Here is a 22,661-nt window from a genome sequence, read left to right as displayed (position 1 = left end):
AGTGTTGTACTATTAACAAGGATATTTTGGTAAACATTTCCGCGCCTCTTCTTCCACATGCTCGAGACGCAAATTTTTCCACATAAACTATGGAAATTATCAGATGAGGGTTGTACTGTTTTTTTCTACCAAAACCAATTTCCTGGAAAGTTTGTGAGTCTGGAATGTTAATAATTGTGAGCTACCAAATGTAGGATTCATTTTAGGACTACCATCGTTTCTCTGGGAACAGAAATATATTTCAGCTACCAAACATGCTTGTTCATCATGCATGTCATTTTCTAATCATCGTAAGGCTTGATGGTTGCTTCCCTAGCTAGTGCATGGGTAACTCCATCCCTCTCCCATAAATACATGACAAAGGAATGTGTGTTGGTTGAACTTCTACATAGCTAATTATTTTAGTGAATTACTTTCTTTTATCTAGAAAAATTTACATGATTGGCCGCTTATACAAATATTTGCATATTCAGTAAATTTCCAGTTGTTTATATTTCTTTTTCCAATATTCCTTGTTTATTGCATCAATTTTTTTTCAAAAAAGAAAATAAAAATATAGCACTAGCTACGAGACTACAACCAATCTTTTTCACAATCAAATATTTAACAAATAGTTGCAGCTCTCATTTGGCACCGCCACACACATTTATTTAGAAATTCGATGAGTAGGTTTCGACTTACACTACTAGAAAAGTCTTTCTTATCGATGAAATTTTTCGACGAAAAAAATTTCCGTTGAAATTATCGACGAAATTTTCCACAGAATCTGTTTTCCGTCCATATTTTCGACGGAAAAAAAATTCCGTCGAAGATTTTCGACGGAAAAAGAAATTCCGTCGAAAAACTCTTGAAAAAATAAAAGAAAAAGAAATTAAATATGGTGAACTTTTCGACGAAATTTCTATTCCGTCGAAGATTATCGACGAAAAATGAATTTCGTCGAAAACTTTTGAAAAAATTAAAAGAAAAATAAATTAAATATTGTGAACTTTTCGACGGAATTTTGATTCCGTCGAAGAATTTCGACGGAAAATCAATTCCGTCGAAAATATTTAAAAAAATAATTGAAAAAGAAAATAAATATTGTGAATTTTTCGACGGAATTTCGATCCCTTCGAAGATTTTCGACGAAAAAGCAATTCTGTCGAAAACTTTTCAAAAAAAGAAATTAAATATGGTGAATTTTTCGACAAAATTTCTATTCCGTCGAAAATTTTTGACGGAAAAATAATTCTGTCGAAAATCTTTAAAAAAATAATTGAAAAAGAAAATAAATATTGTGAATTTTTCGACAGAAAAGCAATTCCGTCAAAAACTTTTGAAAAAAAAGAAATTAAATATGGCGAACTTTTCGACAGAAATTCGATTCCGTCGAAGATTTTTGACGGAAAAGGAATTCCGTCGAAAAACTTTTGAAAAAATAAAAGAAAAAGAAATTAAATATTGTGAATTTTTTGACGGAATTTCGATTCCGTCGAAGATTTTCGACGGAAAAAGAATTCCGTCGAAAATCTTTAAAAAAATATTTGAGAAAGAAAATAAATATTGTGAATTTTTTGACGGAATTTTGATTCCGTCGAAGATGTTCGACGGAAAAGAAATTTCGTCGAAAACTCTTCAAAAAAAGAAAGAAAGAAAAAAGAAATTAAATATGGTGAATTTTACGACGAAATTTCAATTCCGTCGAAGATTTTCGACGGAAAAATAATTCCGTCGAAAATCTTTAAAAAAATAAATGAAAAAGAAAATAAATATTTTGAATTTTTCAACGGAATTTCGATTCCGTCGAAGATTTTCGACGAAAAAAGAATTCCGTCGAAAATATTTAAAAAATAAATGAAAAAGAAAATATGTTTGTGTCTTTTCGACGGTTAGCAAAATCAAATCTATCGAACTAATGACCTGCATTAATGGTTTTTAAATGCAATTTCGTATGTTTGTGTAATTTTTTTTAGAGAGTCAAAAATTCAAATTGTTAGTACATAGGTGTCTTAGAGACAATGTGAGAGTCAGATGGACCTATGTAGGTATATCAGGTTGATCATTCGATTAACTCAGCTAGCTCTAGGACAACGTAACATTGCTAGTGCTCTATGTTGTCATTAGATGGATTGGGCCTAATGGGCTCAAGCCCATTTATGTTAGTGGCTATGTTGGGCCTGATAGATCGCAAAGAAACACCTTAAGTTGTCTTGTATTCTAGCATATATGATTTGGGCCCAATAATGTATCCTAATTAATTTAAATGTTAAATTAACAAAATTAATTTGAATTCTAATTTGAAATTTGTAATTTGAAATTTGAATTTAAAGAATTTGAATTTAATAAAATTATTTTAAATTCTAATTTTGAATCAGATTTATTGAGGATGGAGAAAATAAAAGAAACCAATCAATTAGATGGATTGGAAACAAATCAATTGGATTGATTGACCAAAATTAAGGAAATCATTAAAATAAACACATCATAAAAGAAATTATTTTTGATGGGTACATTAATTGTGATTAGTGATTGATACATTAAATGTGATCAAAATTAATTGTGATAGGTACATAATAAGTACTAGCCATTCAACAATCATCCCGTAACTGTCTCACATCTTAATATGAACTATGTTCTACTGTTCTTAACATGACTATATCACGAGAAGAAATTGTAACCATACAAATTAAGGTAAATTAATGGTGATGAGCGAAAATAGAAAAAAAATATAATGATAGATAATTATAAAATTATTACTATTGATTCACTCTCGTATGATCAGATCCTCGTACATAACATAATCATGTTAATTAATACGTGAAAAGATTCATTCTCTAATATCAACACGAAAGATCTCAATCACATATATTAAAATGATTTTTTCATCTTCTCTAAATTTTCCGCGTATAAATTAATAATTTTTTTAATATGCTATGGTGAAATATAACATGATGTTGTTAAAATTAAATGAGTGAGTATCTTTTCTCACAAAATATAGTTAAGTCTCTTCTGTGATATTTCTTCCTTCTCACCCAATAATTTCCAAAAACTTTTAAATTTTATTCTTATTTTTTATTTAAAATAATTTAATAAACCCTTATTTTCATCCTTCAAAAATAAAATAATTATTTCAATGTTGAAATAATTTTTGTCAAATCAATTTAATTAAAAAATATGTGTTTATTACAGTCGATGTATTTTCATTTTTAATCATTCTTTCTTTGTATCCGAGTGGACAACTTTCCAATAGGATACATTCTTGTCACAAAGCTAACGTGGCAAAATCTCATTGGATAATCATACATCATATTTTTAAATTTTATAAATTGACACTCATTTTAATATTAACGTAAAAAAACATGGAAATTCACGAAGACAAAACCTCGAAACCTCGAACCGGAGCTACCCAAGTTGCTACCATCGGACGTTAGTTTCTTCATTACATTCCAACTAGGAAACTGAGACCATCAGACTCCAAAATCGGTACCCAATTATAATCCTAATATAAAGTTTTCGTTTTTGTTTTCAATTTTGCATTTTCTCTAACACCATGGATCGTGTGCATCTTCATCTCTTTCTTAGTTAGGTTTGAGTTATTGGGCCTTAACACAATCATATAATATCTTTTTTGCTAACTCGAATTTCAATGTCTACATTAAATAATCGTTTATTTTCTTGCTTCACCTTTGATTTCTAAGCCCAATTAGTGAATGCGTAGTTTGGAATCTTTTCTGCTCGATTTACAATTTATATTTTGTTATTTAAGGGTTGTTTATACTTCTTTTTTGGGGGGTTGGGGTGTTCATGTTATATTCAAAATCCAAATGCATCTGTAAGGCTGATAATAGGTGTATATTATGGGTTTGGAGTTGTTTTGTATGTGGCTCTTCACATGTTGATTCAATGATTGTTTTGCTGTTTTTGTAGAGCAAAATGATGAGGCTGCAGACATATGCTGGTCTTAGTTTGATTGCAACTCTGGCTGTTACATATCATGCATTTAGCAGTAGAGGCCAGTTTTATCCAGCAATGGTTTATTTGGCAACTTCCAAGATCAGTTTGGTGCTTCTTCTCAACATGGGTCTAGTCATCATGTGTGTTCTCTGGCAGTTAACCAAAAAGGTTTTCCTTGGTTCCCTTCGTGAGGCTGAGGTCGAGAGGCTTAATGAGCAGTCATGGAGAGAGGTTATGGAAATCCTCTTTGCCATTACTATCTTTAGGCAGGACTTCTCTGTTACATTCCTTGTCATGGTCACGGCACTCTTGTTAATTAAGGCTTTGCATTGGTTGGCTCAGAAGAGAGTCGAGTACATAGAGACTACTCCTTCTGTGCCCATGTTGTCTCACATTCGAATTGTATCTTTTATGGGTTTCCTTCTTCTTCTAGATGGCCTCTTTTTGTATAGTTCTGCAAAGCATTTGATACTATCACGGCAGGCTTCGGTTTCACTCTTCTTTTCCTTTGAGTAAGCCCTCTTCTTTAATGATTTGCGACATGGTTAATTCATGTAAATTTACTATGTAACTATGAAAAGTTCTGTTGCAGAATTTTTGGTTAGATGAGAATACTTCACTTTTTACTCTTTTATGCAAAAAACTGAACTTATAAATTGTTTCATATATATATCTGCTGGTTGATGCTTTCTGTGGAATCCGAAAGTTAACATTTCTGTTAATTCAGAATATTACATTTTATAATTTTTTAGGGGTGTGGTTTTGAGATTATTTAGCCTCAGGTGTTGTTTTGACATAATATCTGTTTCGATCTCAGGTACATGATACTGGCAACAACAACTGTGTCAATTTTTGTAAAATATATTTTCTATGTCAGTGACATGCTTATGGAGGGACAATGGGAAAGGAAACCAGTCTTCACGTTTTACCTGGAACTTGTTAGGGACTTGCTTCACTTGTCTATGTATCTGTGCTTCTTTCTTGTAATTTTCATGTAAGTGATCAGTTATTTATGTTCGCTATCTTGCATGGTGGTTTATACTGCGTGGCAGCATATGCACTAAAGAAGTCATAGTATATGTTTGTATGGGTGTCATTAATACTTATGCGTTTAGCCATTGACTGCACTCTGAATCAGATTGTTGTCATCATTGACAATGATACTTATAGTATTAGTTATATTAACACACACATTTGAATGTACAATCGTCAGTATGTTTGTGTCCAAATTTACATGTTTCTAGTTGCACTACTACCTTGAAAGGCTCATCCTGAATTATTTCCTAGTATGCTTGCTTTGTATTGAGCATTGACAACATGTAACCACATATGACAGGATTGGAATCTCCTTAGTCCTTACAGTGGTTTTTTGGAGGACCTGGACAAATTAAATTATTAAATGTCAGAATTGAAAATGAACATATTGTATTTTAAAGATTGACTTTTGGTTCAAATTTGAAAGGGTTTCACTTTGAAGGTAAATCGATGGTTGTGTTTTGAGAAACTACTGGCATGATTTTCTGGGTGGCAAGAATCATTTGAGATTTTAAATCATTCCTAATTGTTATTTTAAAGTATTTGGATATGAAAAACATGTAAGATTTAGTGTTATTCATGGCTAATAGGAATGAAATCCTTGAAGATAGCAACAAAGAAAATTAGTTAAGGCTTGTTCAGTCTGTAGGTGCTTTGAACATAGTTGGTTGATTATGATATTTTAAACACTTGTTTAATTTATTGGAAATGGTACTTGGCTTTTGTACTGTACTTTAAGCTCAGAGATTGTCAACATCATAAAGTTGTTGCTTCTTTCAGTAATTTTTCTTATTTTGAGATGTAAGTGATTTTTTTTTTTTTAAATTGATTTGATTATATGGTTAACCTTCAAGGGTTGTCTTCTTTACCTACTAACTTTAAGTTGATTTATCAGAAACTATGGCGTTCCTTTACACTTAATAAGGGAGCTGTACGAGACATTTAGGAACTTCAAAGTTCGTGTTGCGGATTACATACGTTATCGTAAGATTACTTCAAATATGAATGATCGGTTTCCAGATGCAACCCCTGAAGAGCTTAATGCGTGAGTTCTAAACTTGGTATAGCATCTATGCTTATTATTTTCACATGTATGCATATGCAATAATATTTTTAGAAATGGCTTTGCAGAAGTGATGCAACCTGCATTATCTGTCGTGAAGAGATGACCACTGCCAAGAAACTTATATGCGGGCATCTCTTTCATGTTCATTGCCTCCGATCATGGTTGGAGCGGCAGCATACTTGCCCTACCTGCAGAGCACTGGTTGCACCGCCAGAAAATGGAACAACTGTTACTGGAGGGCAGCAAGGATCACAGTCAGATGCTCATCGACATGGTAATCATATGATAAACAAATACTATTGGGGAACAATATTCATAAACATCAAAAACATGCTAGTAATGAACAGAATGTCAGAATATTTCCTGGGGTACAGTGCTTTGGAATCAAAAATTTGAAAATATTTGATAAAAAAAAAGTGAAAATATGATCCTGACAAATAATTGCCCTTGGGATATGCACCTTCCAAACAATTACCTAATATTCACTTTTTAAATCGTCTTAATTTTACCCCAAAAAAAATCAAAAGCTCTTTGTGATACAGTTACAGGAAATTCTCTTTCATTTTCTTTTGTTTTTAATGTGAAGCTCATAAGAATACTATTATTATATGTAACTAGATATATTACTTAACTTTTCAAACCTTGATTTCTTTTAATTTTGGGCCATTATGGTGAGTGTTGAGTCCAACACAGTTATAACTTATACTGTTTAAAATATTTTAATCCATAAGGATTATATAAGTATTGCTTACCTTGTCATTTCAAACAGTGTGGCTTTGCGCATATTTTGTATTCAATGTGATATTTGAAATTGATTGTTTTAACCTGGAATTCCACCTAATGGGATAGGGCTTGGTTATTCTTCTTGTTGTATTTTAACCTAGAGAATGGAACAGGGACAGGCAGTGGAAGCACTGCTCAAGCTGAGGTTGGGACTGGGGTGGCGGCTGATAATTTGAGTCGGCATCAAGCAAGACTCCAAGCTGCTGCTGCAGCAGCTTCAATATATGAGAAGTCTTATGTTTACCCCTCCACAACTTCTTTAGTATGGTATGGCATTTCTCCTAGGACAATATCCCTCTTTTTCCTCAGTTTCTTAAGAAATCGGTTGCATGCATCTTTCTCATCTTCTGAAAAGGAAATAAGTACATAAAAAATGGATTATACTGAACTTAAAATGAGATAGTAAAGGTAGAATATAATTATACAATAAAAGTATGATTATTTCAAAATTCGTAAATTGATATTGTAGAGGCATTCTCTCTTCCCTTGAAAACAAATAAGAAAATTTAGAAGTTCTTTGTCCTTAATCTTTATACCTGCTTGGGGAAGTACCTTTTCCTTGCCCAACAATGGAAAACCGGGAGCTTTTTATAGAGCTTTTAGTGAGAGAAAACAGAAAGTAAAAGAAAAGAGAAAACGCGGCCCGGGGGGGATAGAAAGATAGCGCAGTTCCTCTTAGAACAATTGATGGATTTTACGACCTGAATTTTTTAAGTTAGAGGATATGTTTCTCAGCTGGGAAGTGTTTAGTTTCATTCAATTATTGTTCTTAGAATTATGATGTTTCCTTCCCTCTTTAAATCTGAAATTTTGAGAAGAAACTAGCTCTACTTTTCTTCTATTTGTATAAAGAATTTATGAACTGAACCAAAAGTCTGTATATTTGTAAAGATGGTACAAGAGCTATTCCTTGAATCTAAGACAAAGGTCTAATTTCTCAAACATACAGCTCCCCTGGATACACTCCTCATCCCCCGGTTGAAAGATCTTTGGCTGGATCGTCAAGTACTGAGCTTAATGGAGACCAAACTTCCAATGAGCAAGCACAAAAGCAATTTGTTATCCCTGGTGGACCAATGAATGTATCCTTTCCTCCAATGGGAAACTTCTATTTTCTGCCTTCTCAAACAAATGCACCCCATATGAATTATGGAGAGGGGTCTGGAAATGATCCAAATATGCCAAACTCTCAGCTGGAAACTCAAAGAAAACTCCAGATTGAGGTACAACTGCACCCCCTTTTTCTTCATCAATTGCAACTTGCTTATCATGAGTTACTTCACAATTAGGTTTTTATAAGCATGTGTCATATGGGATGAACTCGTATACAAATTGGTATTTAACTTACTTTTTGGATCTCTGAGTCTTGTATTTTAAATTTTATGTACACTGTACGTTACTATTGTTGAAGTACAGGGGTTTGATCAAATCACTTACTCTTAAATTGGAGAAGCCAAGATCAACTTTATGTTACTAACATTGTTTGTCCTTAATGTAAATTTTTTTTAACTAGTTTACATATAATCAATGTGTGCCTAGAATGTTCTCTTTCTCAGCGTAATTAAATTTTTCGTCTTACATTGAATCAGTTTCTGCAAAATCAACTCCAACTGCTGCAAAATCAGCTTCAGCTTCTTCAGAAGACAAATGTTGACAAAAGTGTAGATGAGGGCACATCATCATCGTCATCAGACAGCAGAGGCAAGCACATCGCTGCCTCTTCATCTGTATCCAATCATGGCAGTCATGAGGAGATTCAAGACAGCAAACCATGATTTCTTTGCTTATATCTGTGGCTATACCATGAGGATACAGCAGAATGTAGATATAGGAAAAGTGAAAATGCAGAAATCACAGCATTGCTTTTTTTGCTTCCATGTGACATCAATTTGAATGCTGTATTCTGCTCGTTGATGTTATTTATCTTGGGAATGCATAGTGCCTTTGATAATTTATTTTTGCTTTATCGAATATCTCTTGATCCTTTGCATGTCTTAACCCTTGAGATTGTATATAATAAAAATCATTAGGCATCAATTTTTTTTTTAATCATAAAAACGATTAGCAAGTTGTGCTATGATGTGTTGTGCAGTGTAAATCTCGTTTATCACAAACGTCGGATAACTATTTTTTTTTTTGAGATATTCTAATCGGTTTATTGTTTTGTGATTATTCCGATTCGGGCGGGTCCCAGCTTCATCTGTTCAATTTTCTGACGCCAATTGAGCTATTATTATTTGGTAACCTCGTATAGCGCGTTAGTTTGCTTATATATGACATTTTTTTGTTCTTTCCTCTATTTGCTCATGAATGTAACAAAAGACCAAAGAAATTTGTCATATTACTAGAAATTTGCTCATTAAAGTTATTCACTCCACTAATTGAGATTAAAAAGAAAAATATCAATTATGAAACGTTATTCACGTATTGCTCATTAAAGTTATTCACTCCACTAATTGAAATTAAAAAGAAAAATATCAATTATGAAACGTTATTCACGTATGTGAGCCTGCACGCACCAATTGAATTGAAAACCAAAAAATCTCACCAGTCATCTCTCTTTTCTGTAATGAATTATAAATATAAACACAGCAGCCATAACGGACCACTCGTCTCGACTTGTGTTTAGTATTTATATAAAGGGTTCGTTTTTTCGGTAATTACTGCAGATAACTTATCTGCAGTAAGTCAATACGACATCGTTTTGGGCAGAAATCATGGTGTTTTTGTAATTTTAATTTATTTCAGAGTTATAATAGTCTTTATATTTATAATTTTTTAAAATTTCAATACCAAAACGATGTCATTTTGAAAATAAATACAGATAACTTATCTGCGTTAACTCCAGAAACATTTTTCCCTTATATAAAATAATACAATATATTCAGTAGTGAGTAGTTACATTCCCAATTACAGAAGTGGACATATGACAAATAGATGTGTGCTTTTAGGGACGTCACCACAACTTGGGTAAAATGCAGTCACCTTTGTGCTCCAACAATCAACATTAATCCCTGTTTAATTAACCGCAGCCGTTCCAATTATTTAACGAAAAAAACGTTTTTTTAAAATGAATTTATCCTTACAGAAAATATCAAATATATATACATACATATATTATATATACTTATTTATTTAATAAATTAAGAATTTAAGATGTCAATATATTTTAGATAAAATTAATAGTAAATATATTTTTTATATTTTAATTATTTTACGTAGTGAATGATTGTATGGTAAGTAAAACAGTAAAGAAAAAGTAAAGTGGTCTACTTAGTCGTGCCACCAAACTCTTGTGGAGATGAGTCACAGAGACTATCTATGAGACAATATTGGTCAAAGCACGTTGTGATGTTGAGCTACCACCCTAAATAATAATATCCTATATTAATGCATTTCCCCTACCCCTTTTGCATGCATATAAAATCCCCTCATACATAACAAGTTTGCAGCATCACCCCCTCTTCTATCTTCTCCTACTACTTTACAATCTCAATATATTTTTGCTGAGAGAAGAAAGAAAGAAAGATGGTGAATGTTGATGAGATTCGCAAGGCTCAAAGGGCAGAAGGACCTGCCACCATCATGGCCATTGGCACTGCAACTCCATCAAACTGTGTTGATCAGAGCACTTACCCTGATTACTACTTCAGAATCACTAACAGCGAGCATAAGACTGAGCTCAAAGAGAAATTCAAACGCATGTGTATGTACTCTTTTCTAAACATTAATTGTCCTTTTCTTTTTTATTATTTTTTGAGAAATGAACTGGCAAATATTTCCAATTTTTTAGGTTTATATTAAGATTCATGTGTACGAGATAACTTACAGAAATATATATAAGTAAAACTACCATTTGTGGAATCGATTACTGTTCTTATATTTTTGGATCATAAAGTTATACCAAAATCCATAGGCAATGTATAGAAGTTATAGCAACTCAATATTTTTATTATTTTATTTTAATCTTGTAAAAATGTTCAAGTTATATGTTTTCCGCATTTTGGAATAATAAAATATACAATACTACAACTAGGTTGTCTAATTAAATGGAAATGTCACAAACAGTTATTTCATAGATTTCGAAAAATGTGTTGATGTTTGAGAAAAGAAAAATTAAGATAACAGAGAAAGATAAAATTAAACAAATATTGAAGATCAAGTCTGTGTAAGATTTTTAACAAAAAAAAAAACTGTGTATTTAGCTTCAATTGAATAAAATCACCCCCTAAATTATTCAGAAATACATGTCAAAAAGTGTCTTCTATGAATTGCTAAAAATAAGTTCTGCTTATGAATTATAAAGATAAAATACGTACAAAGTTAACTTACAAAACTAACAGTTATATATTGGACTAATCCTGGTGTTAACTTCTGTTTTTTCAGGTGAAAAGTCTACGATTAAGAAGCGATACATGCATTTAACAGAGGAGATCTTAAAAGAGAACCCTAATCTTTGTGCTTATATGGCACCTTCCCTAGATGCTAGGCAAGACATGGTGGTGGTGGAGGTACCAAAATTAGGAAAAGAGGCTGCAACCAAGGCCATAAAAGAATGGGGCCAGCCAAAATCCAAGATTACACACTTAATCTTTTGCACCACAAGTGGTGTGGACATGCCTGGTGCTGATTACCAACTAACAAAACTCTTAGGACTTCGTCCATATGTGAAGAGGTACATGATGTACCAACAAGGTTGTTTTGCTGGTAGCACGGTTCTTCGTTTGGCCAAAGACTTAGCTGAAAACAACAAAGGTGCACGTGTGTTAGTTGTTTGCTCAGAAATCACTGCAGTCACATTCCGTGGCCCAAGTGATACACACTTAGATAGCCTTGTGGGACAAGCATTGTTTGGAGATGGAGCAGCTGCACTTATTGTTGGTTCAGACCCAATTCAAGAGATTGAGAAGCCTTTGTTTGAATTAGTATGGACTGCACAAACAATCCTTCCAGATAGTGAAGGTGCTATTGATGGACACCTTCGTGAAGTTGGGTTAACATTTCATCTCCTTAAGGATGTTCCAGGCCTCATTTCAAAGAACATTGAGAAAGCTTTGGTTGAAGCCTTTGAACCATTGGGAATCTCTGATTACAACTCAATCTTTTGGGTTGCACACCCTGGTGGACCAGCAATTCTAGACCAAGTTGAACTTAAGCTGGGGTTGAAACCTGAGAAGATGAGGGCCACTAGACATGTGCTTAGTGAATATGGTAACATGTCAAGTGCTTGTGTGTTGTTTATATTGGATGAGATGAGGAAGAAATCATCTCAAGATGGGCTTAAAACCACTGGTGAAGGGCTTGAATGGGGTGTGCTTTTTGGCTTTGGACCTGGTCTCACTGTTGAAACTGTTGTTCTTCGTAGTGTGGCTGCATAAAGATGCACTATTATTACTTTTTTTTTGATATTATGTATTAGTGTTCTTATTTCATTTTTTTTATTTGTTTATGTTTTAGAATGAGTATGTGGCTAATAGCCTTTTAAACTATTTAATCGTTTGATATAATTTTTCTTTTGTAATAAAGATTTATTTTTCACCATATAAATGATTTTTGTAACTTGTTTATTTTTTTTATTATAATTAGGCAGTGAATATTTTTAAACAATGCGCAATTAACAAACCGATATTTTTAAGAGTTAGTGATTCTTATGTTGTAAGAGATAAATTTATTTTCTACATATATAAAAGTATATGGAGTTCATATTTTTTTTTCTCTCTTTTCTCCTCACATGGACCTATGTAACTTTTATATATATACATATAAGATAAATTTATCTCCTACAACATAAGAAATATTAAATTATATTTTTAATTGGAAAAAACAAATTTAGTATTTACCGATAACTTTAGAATTTGATTCTTATCGAGGAGTAGGACAGATTCCAAATCATAAAATTCCTGATATTGGTTTCACATATAAAAATATGTAAAATGACTCGATCGTGGGATGAAGAAAAAAAAAAAAAACATCTTTTAAGAGGAATTTTATTACAACAATGTCAGATTACGATTCACTGTCTGTCTGCCACTTGAATTAGAATTTGCTTTTTAGAAGTGAAATTTTCTTTTAAACTAAAGCATATTATCCCATTTAATTAAAAATAAATCATTGAAATTTAAGAATAAATACTCTTTTACTTAATTACGTTAAAAATAATTTTGCTCTAACTTTTTTTTCTATGAATTAGTTCAGTTCCACTCAAAAAACAAAGGAGAGATTCAAAATCAAGTGCAAAACAGTCTCATATATATTTGTTAAAGTAAAGATTAAAGGCTCAATGCTGACATATAGAAGATGTTGATTAAAAAATAAAACTACTCCTTTCCAAAACCAAATTGATAAAAGATAGAGAGAGAAAAATAATAAACAAATCCAAAAATATTAAAACTCATTGTTATTCTTTCATTTTTTTTCATTAAAAATAAAGTACACTAACTCAAAGAAATTTTTTAAATAAGACATTTGACCCTTTCCTTTGCAAACCACAAACGGTTTTTATATCATCTTGTATAGGCTCTTGAGTTTTGGATGTCATTGACAATAATTTACCATCAACGAAGGACCTTTTTTTGCTCGCATATGAATATGTAATCTTAGTTTTAGTGTATATTCTTTTATTTTGTGAACAAGGATCATAAACGTTTTAATAAGTGTGACGTATTCATAAGATAACGATCAAAGTTTAAATAACAAAGGGCCACCACCTCATCAAACTCATAATGTCAGCGCCATGAAAAAACCACTAGCAGTATGTCTGGAATTACATGTTTTAGCAATTGATTTTTTATTTTTTTTTGGTAAGCAGCAATTGATTTAATTAAAATATATTTTATTTTAATCAAATAAAGGTTATAATATACTCAATTTGATTAGAATTGAGTAGATTTAATTTTATTTCAGTGTCAATTGTTCAAATTGACATTTTTATTCTTATTAATTAAGTCATTTAACTTATTTAACTTAAATAAGTTAAATTGCCATTTAACTTATTTAAGTAATGACAGTGGAGTAAATTATTAATATAATTTTTTTTATAAAATTCATCTGTAGTCTGTTCCAAACATAAAATTCAATTCAGAAGTATTTAAACAAAAGAAAAAAAATTCAATTCAGAAGTGATCTTAAATCTCATTTTTAATATTGAAAATATAAATAAGGTAACTCGAATCTCTTATTCAACTTCCACATCAATCCAGGAATCATTATAACATATATATGATATTCGAGGATTCATCTTGTTGGTGCATAGACTTGTCTGGAAGTTGAGTGCATTGTAAAGTGGTGATGCTAAATTAAATGCCAACTTACACATTGTTATTTCAGTATGTATCAACTTACACATTTTAATTAATAATATTAAGTATAATATTAAGGGAAATGATATTGTGACAACTAAGTTGTGTTATATTTGTTACTAACAAGTGACTACCAATCAATCTCACCGTTAGATCGATTATGTGGATCCAACGATTATATTTATTTCTATCTTTGTATGGTCATGATTCCCTATATTTAAAGTGAAAGCATTAAATATGAAAAATTATAACCATACAAAAGTGAAAATAAATATAAAGTATTAAATCTGGGAAATTATGACCATAAAATAAATATAACCATTGGATCAATATAATCGATCTAACGATAAAATTGATTGATAGTCACTTGGTAGTAACATAACTTGATGGTCACACTATCCTTCCCTTAATATTAATATCGCAAAAAAAAATTGGTAAACTAAGGGCAAAATAGTGGAATAATATTCTGCCCTAACCTAAGTGCCTTATATTATGCTCCGCGTCACACCTAAGTCACGCACGCTACTCGCCTCACATTCTCATTTCTCACTTCCACTACTCTCACGGTGGTTTTGGCGGCGGAGCTCCGGCGAACGGAATTATAATTGGTGATAGGTTAAAATGACGGAGGATCGGAAAGGTCCGAAGCTTCCCGTGGATGGGAAGCGCAACATCCTCATCACGAGTGCCTTACCTTACGTCAACAACGTCCCTCATCTTGGCAACATCATTGGAAGTCAGTTCCCTGTGCATTCTTTCATCACTTGAAATTGAATTTGATTCATTTCTTTGATTGAAATCTATGATTCATTTCTGTATCAGCATCATGAATCTAGCTTGTGTACGTGGCTCTGTTAGTTTAATTTTGATTTTGATTTTGATTAGGTGTGTTGAGTGCTGATGTTTTTGCTCGGTACTGTCGTCTTCGCGGTTATAATGCTATTTACATGTGCGGTACTGATGAGTATGGGACAGCAACAGAGACCAAAGCCATGGAAGAGAATTGCTCTCCCAAAGAGATTTGTGACAAGTATTTCTTTGCTCTTTAAGATTTTGACTTAATCCAAGTTACATATGTTTGCTCGCTTACTTACTATAAGTTATCATGTTCACTATTTATGTGGTGAGGTTTAATGGCTTAGCTTATTGGCAATTTTGTTTCACTAGCCCAAACTTATACTAGTCAAAGGCTACAAGGATTTTTGCATGTCTGTATTTCATGATGTGTAGGTTATTATGTATACATAACATTGATGTGGACTAGAGTTGTTAATCTGTGGTATTTATGTTCTTATAATTTTTTTTTTTAATCAAAGCATTTGACACTTGTATAACACTCGCTCATTCCTTAAGCGAATTTTTAATAATATTTTCTTCTCTCTGTGTATTTGTAGATATCATGCTATTCATAAGGAGGTCTACGATTGGTTCAATATAAGTTTTGATGAATTTGGGCGGACCTCATCCCCTCAGCAAACTGAAGTTTGCCAAGCAATTTTTAAAAAAATATTTGATAACAACTGGATCTCCGAGAACACATTGCAGCAGGTGTTGAGTTGTCTTTTGTTGCTTTGGCTAAAGTGTATTTATTTAATTGTTTTATTGGTTTTTTTGGCATTATTCCTCCCTCCTATTTGGTTGAAAATTGAAGGGTTGTTTCCTGATGTCAAGAATTTTCAAGGATGTGTTTACTACCCTTTGCTTTACTTAAATGCCTATCATATTTCAGCTTTACTGCGATACATGTCAAAGGTTCTTAGCTGATCGGCTAGTGGAGGGTACTTGCCCAACTCCGGGGTGTGAGTATGATTCTGCTCGGGGAGATCAGTGCGAGAAATGTGGAAAGCTTCTGAATCCAACTGAATTGAAAAATCCCCGGTGCAAGGTATTAAACCCCCCTCCTTTTTTTCTCTCTCTCTTCTTAACTGTCATTTTAGAGGAGGCAACCTGGAACAGTAGTAAAACTTTTCTTTCATGACTGAAAGGTCATTGGTTCGAATCTAGGAAACAGCCTCTTCGCAATTATGCAAGGGTAAGGTTGCATACAAGAATTGCCTCCACCCCACACTCGCTGTTCGGGTTTAACGGGGAGTGGTTTTTTTTATTGGTTTATTTAACTGTCATTTTAGGTTTTGCTAATTGATCAACTTGGTTTCATTCCAATTAGTGGAAGCATTTGTGTGCCATATGTTTGATTATCCTGGATGATCATCTTACTTAATTGAAGATGATCATCTTACTTAATTGAAGATGATCATTTAGGTTTCATTGCCCCTATTCCATAAATTTTTTTTTTCCATTTGCATTCAGTGTCCATCTTTGGTTCTTCTTTCAGATACTTTTTGTTTTAATCACGGTTTCTGAAGCTTGTTGATTTACTTGTCATTTTCTAGTACAATTTTATATTTGTTGGGGTAGATGAAAGTCAAGAGAGTTTTTAAGGTGTGATTTTTTGACATCTGTAACAGGTTTGTCAAAAATCTCCTCGTATTCGAGATACGGACCACTTGTTTCTTGAACTCCCCCTATTGAAAGATAGATTGGAAAAATACATCAATGAGATGTCTGTGGTGGGATCATGGAGTCAGAATGCTATTCAAACAACAAATGCATGGCTTAAAGAAGGATTAAAGCCACGTTGTATTACCAGGGATCTGAAGTGGGGGGTTCCTGTTCCACATGAAAAATACAGTGACAAGGTTAGTTTTTCTATTTGTTCTTTTCAAAAAAAGTTTTTTTCATTCATCAATTTTATAAATTTTATTCTTAAAATTGGAAGGTTTTCTATGTTTGGTTTGATGCGCCTATTGGATATGTCTCAATCACTTCATGCTACACACCTGATTGGGAGAAATGGTGGAAAAACCCAGAGAATGTGGAGTTGTATCAGTTTATGGGCAAGGACAATGTGCCGTTCCATACTGTAAGTTATTGTTTTTGTAGAATTTGAGGATTTTATATGCCATTATATGCTCTTATATTTACTTGGGATTATGCATGTCAATATCTTATTTTCTATCATTTCCCCTCACTGATCAATGATTCCCCAGCTGAGTTAATGGTTTCATCTATTAATTTCACTTTGTTTTTTTGAAACAAATTTATGTGCTAGTTCTGCAATAATGTATGCTTATAGATATTTCATGCATTATCATTTTTCATTTATATATTTTTTGTAGTAGCATTCTTTTCATGAGCTTTCGATATGTTTGTTCCTTTTTCCCCTCCTTGTTTTTGTATGAAAATTGCTACAAAGTCCGTTATGAATAAGGTTTGTATATGTTCTATATTATTTTCTAATATTTTGGCTTCTGCCACTCTACCAGCCAGTTTGTTCCCATGCTACCTTCCCCAGCCACTGTCATTGATTACCATCAATCACTGTACTGTGTTTAAACTGCTCTTGTCACTTACAGAATTATGATGATTGATGCTGTTGTTTCTGCTGCCGCCTTTATTAGTCTGTACCAATGTGGCAACAAATTTGGCATTATGTTCACTCAAAACAGAGGAATATTTTGATTACTGTAAAATTTCAATTCTCTTGTGTAAATGTTTAGTACCCTACTATTATATTCCATGTTTCATTTGTGTCAAGTTGGAATCGTTATGATGTAAGTCATGAAATTCATTTACTTGGGAAGCTCTTTCTGCTTTCCACATTGTTAAGTATACCATAAATCTTGATAAACCTGTGGTACATCCGATGTTCTTGTTACTAAATTCGATCCAATTGCTTCGTCCTTATATAGTTATATTATGCCAGTGGATATCTACTGTTACGACTGGTGTGGCCAATGGAGGACAGCCTGACAGCTGGAGAGTCTATTCCCGGAGAAAGTTGAAACAGTTAGAAGGAAGTTAGGTCATTTGCTAGTTAGGTAGTGTAAAAATTAGAAAAGGGGGGCTCTGAACCTCTATAAAAGGGAGCAGGTATTCTTTTGTAGGGGATTTTGGCTATTATTGAGTTAGGGCTGAGTTTCATCTCAGTTGAAGGGGCATTCCCTTGGAGATCATAGGCTCTTGTATTCTTGCTACTATCAATTCTCTCGTTTTATTTCTCTTTTAATCATTTCTGAATTAAGGAACGTATCATCTACAATGTTTGGAATCTTGGTGTTGCAGCTATTTGCTGAATGAAGTTTAAAACAAAAACGAGAACTAGCCGTTTATTGCATGATAGAATGGGTTGTATTTTAAAATATTGGGGAAAGTGTTCTTTGGATTCTGATGGGATTTGTTCTTCAGGTGATGTTTCCATCTACTCTACTTGGAACTGGTGAAAATTGGACTTTAATGAAGACTATTAGTGTCACTGAATATTTGAATTATGAAGCAGGTTGGTAATCTGTCTTGCAATGGTTTGTTGGTAAAATGATGCATATTGACAGATAGCTGCCCTTCAATATAAGTGATAATGATTGCCATTTGAACATTTTGAAGTAACAAATTTTACGTATGGTTTTCAGGGAAATTTTCTAAGAGCAAAGGCATTGGGGTATTTGGTAATGATGCAAAAGATACTAATATTCCAGTTGAAGTATGGAGATATTACTTGCTCACTAATAGGCCTGAGGTAATTCTATTCTAAACATACTTTATTATGACTGATGTATCTATTTGTTAAACATTAATGGATATTCTATCTCTCTTCCTTGATCAAGTACTTTGAATGTGAATATGTGCTGTAGGTATCAGATACATTATTTACGTGGCCTGACTTGCAAGCAAAATTAAATAGTGAATTGCTGAATAATTTGGGCAACTTCATCAACCGAGTTTTGAGTTTTATTGCCAAACCTGCAGGTTGGTTGAATCTTTGGTCTATTGCCTCTCAATTATCTACTGATTAGCTACTACAAATCCTTGGATATTTCATGCATGATGACTGCGAGTATATATATTGGAACTATTGACAAATAATTGTCCTTTATCACAGTACTTGGGAAGTTGAAGGATCTATACCTGTTACTTTCTTCCTTATTCCTGCTTTGTATCAAAGTTGCTTCTTTTGCCGCTTCTTCCTGTCATTTAATGCATATATTACTTTGTCTTGTAAAGGTCAAGGATATGATTCCATTATTCCCGCTGTTCCTGATGATGTAAGTGGTGAGTCCCATGATCTGTCCAAAAAATTGGCTGATAAAGTTACTGCATATCTGGAGCAATACATAGAAGCAATGGAGAAGGTTGGTAACCTCCTTTTGAAATAATATGATATTTTAATCACTAGTGCACTGTCTTTTTTATTTTAATCTAATTATTATCACAGTCTGATGGCATTTCTTTTTGCAATCTGTAAAGGTTAAACTAAAGCAAGGTTTGAAAATTGCAATGAGCATATCCGGTGAGGGAAATGCATATCTGCAGGTAGCTTTGGAATTGCTATATTCTCTGTCCCCCTCCCCAAACAAAATATCACACACAAACATCCCCTTACATTCATTTTTTATACTAAATTGATGTTAAGCTGTGTAAATTGCGTCGGAAATTTTTTAGGAAGCTGAATTCTGGCGTCTTTACAAGGAAAACCAATCTCTCTGCGCCCTTGTTATGAAAACTGCAGTTGGGCTTGTATATCTTCTTGCATGTTTATTGGAACCTTTTATGCCATCTTTCACTGTTGAGGTAAACTAACTTCCCTGTATATTTGTATTGCACTCGTGTTGGCACTTTGTTTTAATTTTGGTTACTTATTCTAAGACATTCTCTGTAATTTAATGTTTTCTGACATCGTAGGTATTTAAGCAGCTAAATTTGTCTGCGGAGATACATGTTTTACTTTGTGAAGATAAAGGAGATGTTGATAGGGTAAAAAAACCTTGGGATATCATTAGTGCTGGTCATAAAATTGGAACACCCAAGCCATTGTTCAGGGAACTGGTATGTGGTCTGCTTTCTGAAAATTAGTAAAGGGATTGGAGTGGTGCTTTTGCTTTAGAGTTATTAATGTACTCAAAATTGTTGACCAGAAAGATGAAGAAGTGGAATTCTACAGAGCGAAGTTCGCAGGAAGTCAAGCTGATAGGATTGTCCGTGCAGAGGCTGAAGCTCAAAATGTTGCTGAACAACTGAAGAAAACAAAAATTTCAGGTTTTTTTTTTCTCCTGCGATGTCTAATGAGAGTTTGGAGAGTTGAAAAGAAGGAAAACAAAGACAGGGATGAGGTATTATCATATTATTTTCAGAAAACATTAACCTGGAGAAGAAAAAGCAGTAAAAGTATATCAAAACTGTAATGCCATAAAGTATATATAAACATCCCAAATAGGTTCTTGCTTCACCACAAAGATGTGACAGCCAATCCTATCCCACAGTAAATTAAATAGCTTGAACATTTTATAATTCCATTACTTCATTTTAACCTAATGTATCATACGATTATATATTATATTTTTTATTCGTTGTTGCAATGATTAAAGAATTTTCTCATTTGTTGTGGGTGGGCAAAAGCTGATAGAAATCATGAGAGATATTTAAGAATTAGCTGATGAACTATTAACTGAGCTTGGTTGAACCCATGCTTAGGCTTAAGTAAGTTCAATCGATAAATGTCTTCAATTTTTGCAGCACATTATTTTTTTCTCTAATCGATTACAGAACTGTTAAAGATTGCTTACCAAGATTAGGGCTGTTATTTGCAACAGATGGCAATGGAAAGAAAAAAACATCAGCAAAATCATCAAGTGAAACCAAAAACAAGGCTGCCGCAGAACCAGATATTTCCATCACGAGGCTTGATATTCGGGTTGGCCTCATAAAAAAGGCTGAAAAACATCCTGATGCAGATTCACTATATGTTGAAGAGATAGATGTTGGTGAAGAACATAGCAGAACTGTTGTCAGCGGGCTCGTCAAGTATATACCACTTAATGAAATGCAGGTTTTTGTCTAATCAGAACGTTCATATTCTGTTTATATAACAAGTTGCGATGGTACTATTTTATGTACTCGTTAATTAATGGTAATAACTTTCTTCAGAACCGGAAGGTGTGTGTTCTTTGCAACCTAAAGCCAGCAACCATGAGGGGCATTAAATCCCAAGCAATGGTTCTTGCTGCTTCCAATGATGATCACACCAAGGTAAGGAAAGACACAATGCCTTTACATGTGCCTCAGGGGACTGGATTCTTGTCAGCGCTTCAAATTACACTGTGGTACAATGGTTGTAGTATAGCTAATTTTATGATTATAAATGTAGTATGATTGCATGTGTTAGTGTTGATTGAAAGACAATAGAGTATTCCAAGAGTGATATGTTGTCTTCATAATTGGTACTGTGCCTTTTTCATCTCACAAACATTAATAATCAAGCATTGAATTTCCCCTTCCTGATCTGAGTGGGGATAATGAGATGCTTAATATGAGCGCATGCTTATTGCAACATGGGTAGAATATATATATGTATCGCCCGCTGCTATATTTGATTTTGTTTTTCTTTTTGGTATTTTTATGTGATCCTTTGAAGTGCTTCTTCCACTGAGGTGTGAGAGTAGAATAATAAATTTCTTATTACTGTGCACCCTCCAGGTTGAGTTAGTTGAGCCACCCAGTTCTGCTCATATCGGAGAAAGAGTTACATTCCCAGGGTATGAAGGTAATCCTGATGAACTCTTAAACCCAAAGAAGAAAGTTTGGGAAACATTGCAAGTTGATCTGCACACCAATGAGGAACTAGTGGCATGCTACAAAGATGTTCCACTGACCACATCAGCTGGCATTTGCAAGGTTTCATCCATACGCAGTGGATCAATAAGGTAGACAAACATCAAGGCTTTTGAAGTTCAGAAAGAGATAGAGAGAGAAGGGAAATTAAAAAGGAAAAGAAAAAATATCTTAGCCCTTACCATCTTGGCTCCCAGTTTTGTTATTGCTTTCCAGTTTTCACGTCTGCCGTTAGGGTAGAATTTACATTATGTGTAATTTGACTTACTTTCTGCACCTTCATTCTAACCGCGTATTTTAAATGAGCTGGAGCCAAATTGTTATCATGATTGATTAGTTTTCAATTTGATCTCCAGGCTTAGCATATTTCTTGAAGGAACTATCTAAATTGTTCCTATTTATTCACCAATGGCACTTGTCATACTCGGGCTACTTTTTACTATTTGCCTTCCATTTAAGTTTGGTAGTATATATTAAAGAAAAGTCATTATCTTAAAATCTACTTAACCATCATGATATACGCATACTAGTCCCTCTAATTCTCATTTAGAGTGTCTTAGTCGTTAAAACATAAGTACTCAACAAGTCTTCTCGTAACTATCAAGTCATGATCCTAAGAAAATACTTGTCAAAAATAAAATAGCTATGATTGTGATTTGTAACTGTTAATTGTATCTCCAGATTCGAAAAGCCTGATAATTGTATCTAGGAATAATGACATTTTACTTTTCAAAATACGTGATAACTCGACCTTCCTCGCCGCAAATATCAGGAATGTGTTGTGTTACTCCGTATTTGTATTGGTTTTCGTTTAGACTTTGCCCTACTTGTTGTTTGACAATACTGTAGCCTATTTTACATTTTACAAAATCGAAATA

The 22,661-nt window shown here is 33.2% G+C and overlaps 3 protein-coding genes across 4 annotated transcripts; all 3 read left to right on the top strand.

The window, feature by feature from the left end:
• Window positions 1-3,345: 3,345 nt before the first annotated feature.
• LOC133301686 (ERAD-associated E3 ubiquitin-protein ligase HRD1B-like) lies at window positions 3,346-8,819 on the top strand. Of its 2 annotated transcripts, XM_061501358.1 has the most exons (9): window positions 3,346-3,465; window positions 3,910-4,338; window positions 4,399-4,448; window positions 4,754-4,930; window positions 5,867-6,016; window positions 6,103-6,311; window positions 6,934-7,087; window positions 7,770-8,043; window positions 8,410-8,819. In XM_061501358.1, exons 2-9 carry the CDS (start codon window positions 3,916-3,918, stop codon window positions 8,593-8,595), a joined length of 1,623 nt encoding a protein of 540 aa, XP_061357342.1. In that variant the 5' UTR covers window positions 3,346-3,465; window positions 3,910-3,915; the 3' UTR covers window positions 8,596-8,819. The 2 variants fall into 2 exon arrangements, with proteins under 2 accessions (XP_061357342.1, XP_061357341.1); XM_061501357.1 differs by having other exon boundaries at window positions 3,910-4,448.
• A 1,529-nt stretch (window positions 8,820-10,348) lies between these two features.
• On the top strand, window positions 10,349-12,198 carry LOC133301694 (chalcone synthase 4-like). The gene is made up of 2 exons (XM_061501369.1): window positions 10,349-10,526; window positions 11,207-12,198. The coding sequence occupies exons 1-2, from the start codon at window positions 10,349-10,351 to the stop codon at window positions 12,196-12,198; spliced, it is 1,170 nt and encodes a 389-aa protein (XP_061357353.1).
• Window positions 12,199-14,656: 2,458 nt separating this feature from the next.
• Window positions 14,657-22,207, top strand: LOC133301693 (probable methionine--tRNA ligase). Its single transcript, XM_061501367.1, has 17 exons — window positions 14,657-14,854; window positions 15,004-15,148; window positions 15,513-15,666; window positions 15,848-16,003; window positions 16,587-16,817; window positions 16,898-17,041; window positions 18,367-18,457; window positions 18,588-18,694; window positions 18,810-18,924; window positions 19,180-19,307; window positions 19,423-19,488; window positions 19,618-19,746; window positions 19,858-20,001; window positions 20,091-20,211; window positions 20,766-21,001; window positions 21,100-21,201; window positions 21,649-22,207. The coding sequence occupies exons 1-17, from the start codon at window positions 14,740-14,742 to the stop codon at window positions 21,877-21,879; spliced, it is 2,415 nt and encodes an 804-aa protein (XP_061357351.1). The 5' UTR covers window positions 14,657-14,739; the 3' UTR covers window positions 21,880-22,207.
• The last annotated feature ends 454 nt before the right edge of the window (window positions 22,208-22,661 follow it).

This window comes from Gastrolobium bilobum, unplaced genomic scaffold (genome assembly GCF_033153095.1).
Source record: "Gastrolobium bilobum isolate Gb01-03AN ecotype WA unplaced genomic scaffold, APGP_CSIRO_Gbil_v1 utg912, whole genome shotgun sequence".
Taxonomy (NCBI): Eukaryota; Viridiplantae; Streptophyta; class Magnoliopsida; order Fabales; family Fabaceae; genus Gastrolobium; species Gastrolobium bilobum.
Note: the sequence above shows the minus strand (reverse complement) of the source record. Positions and strands in the feature narration are given on the sequence as shown.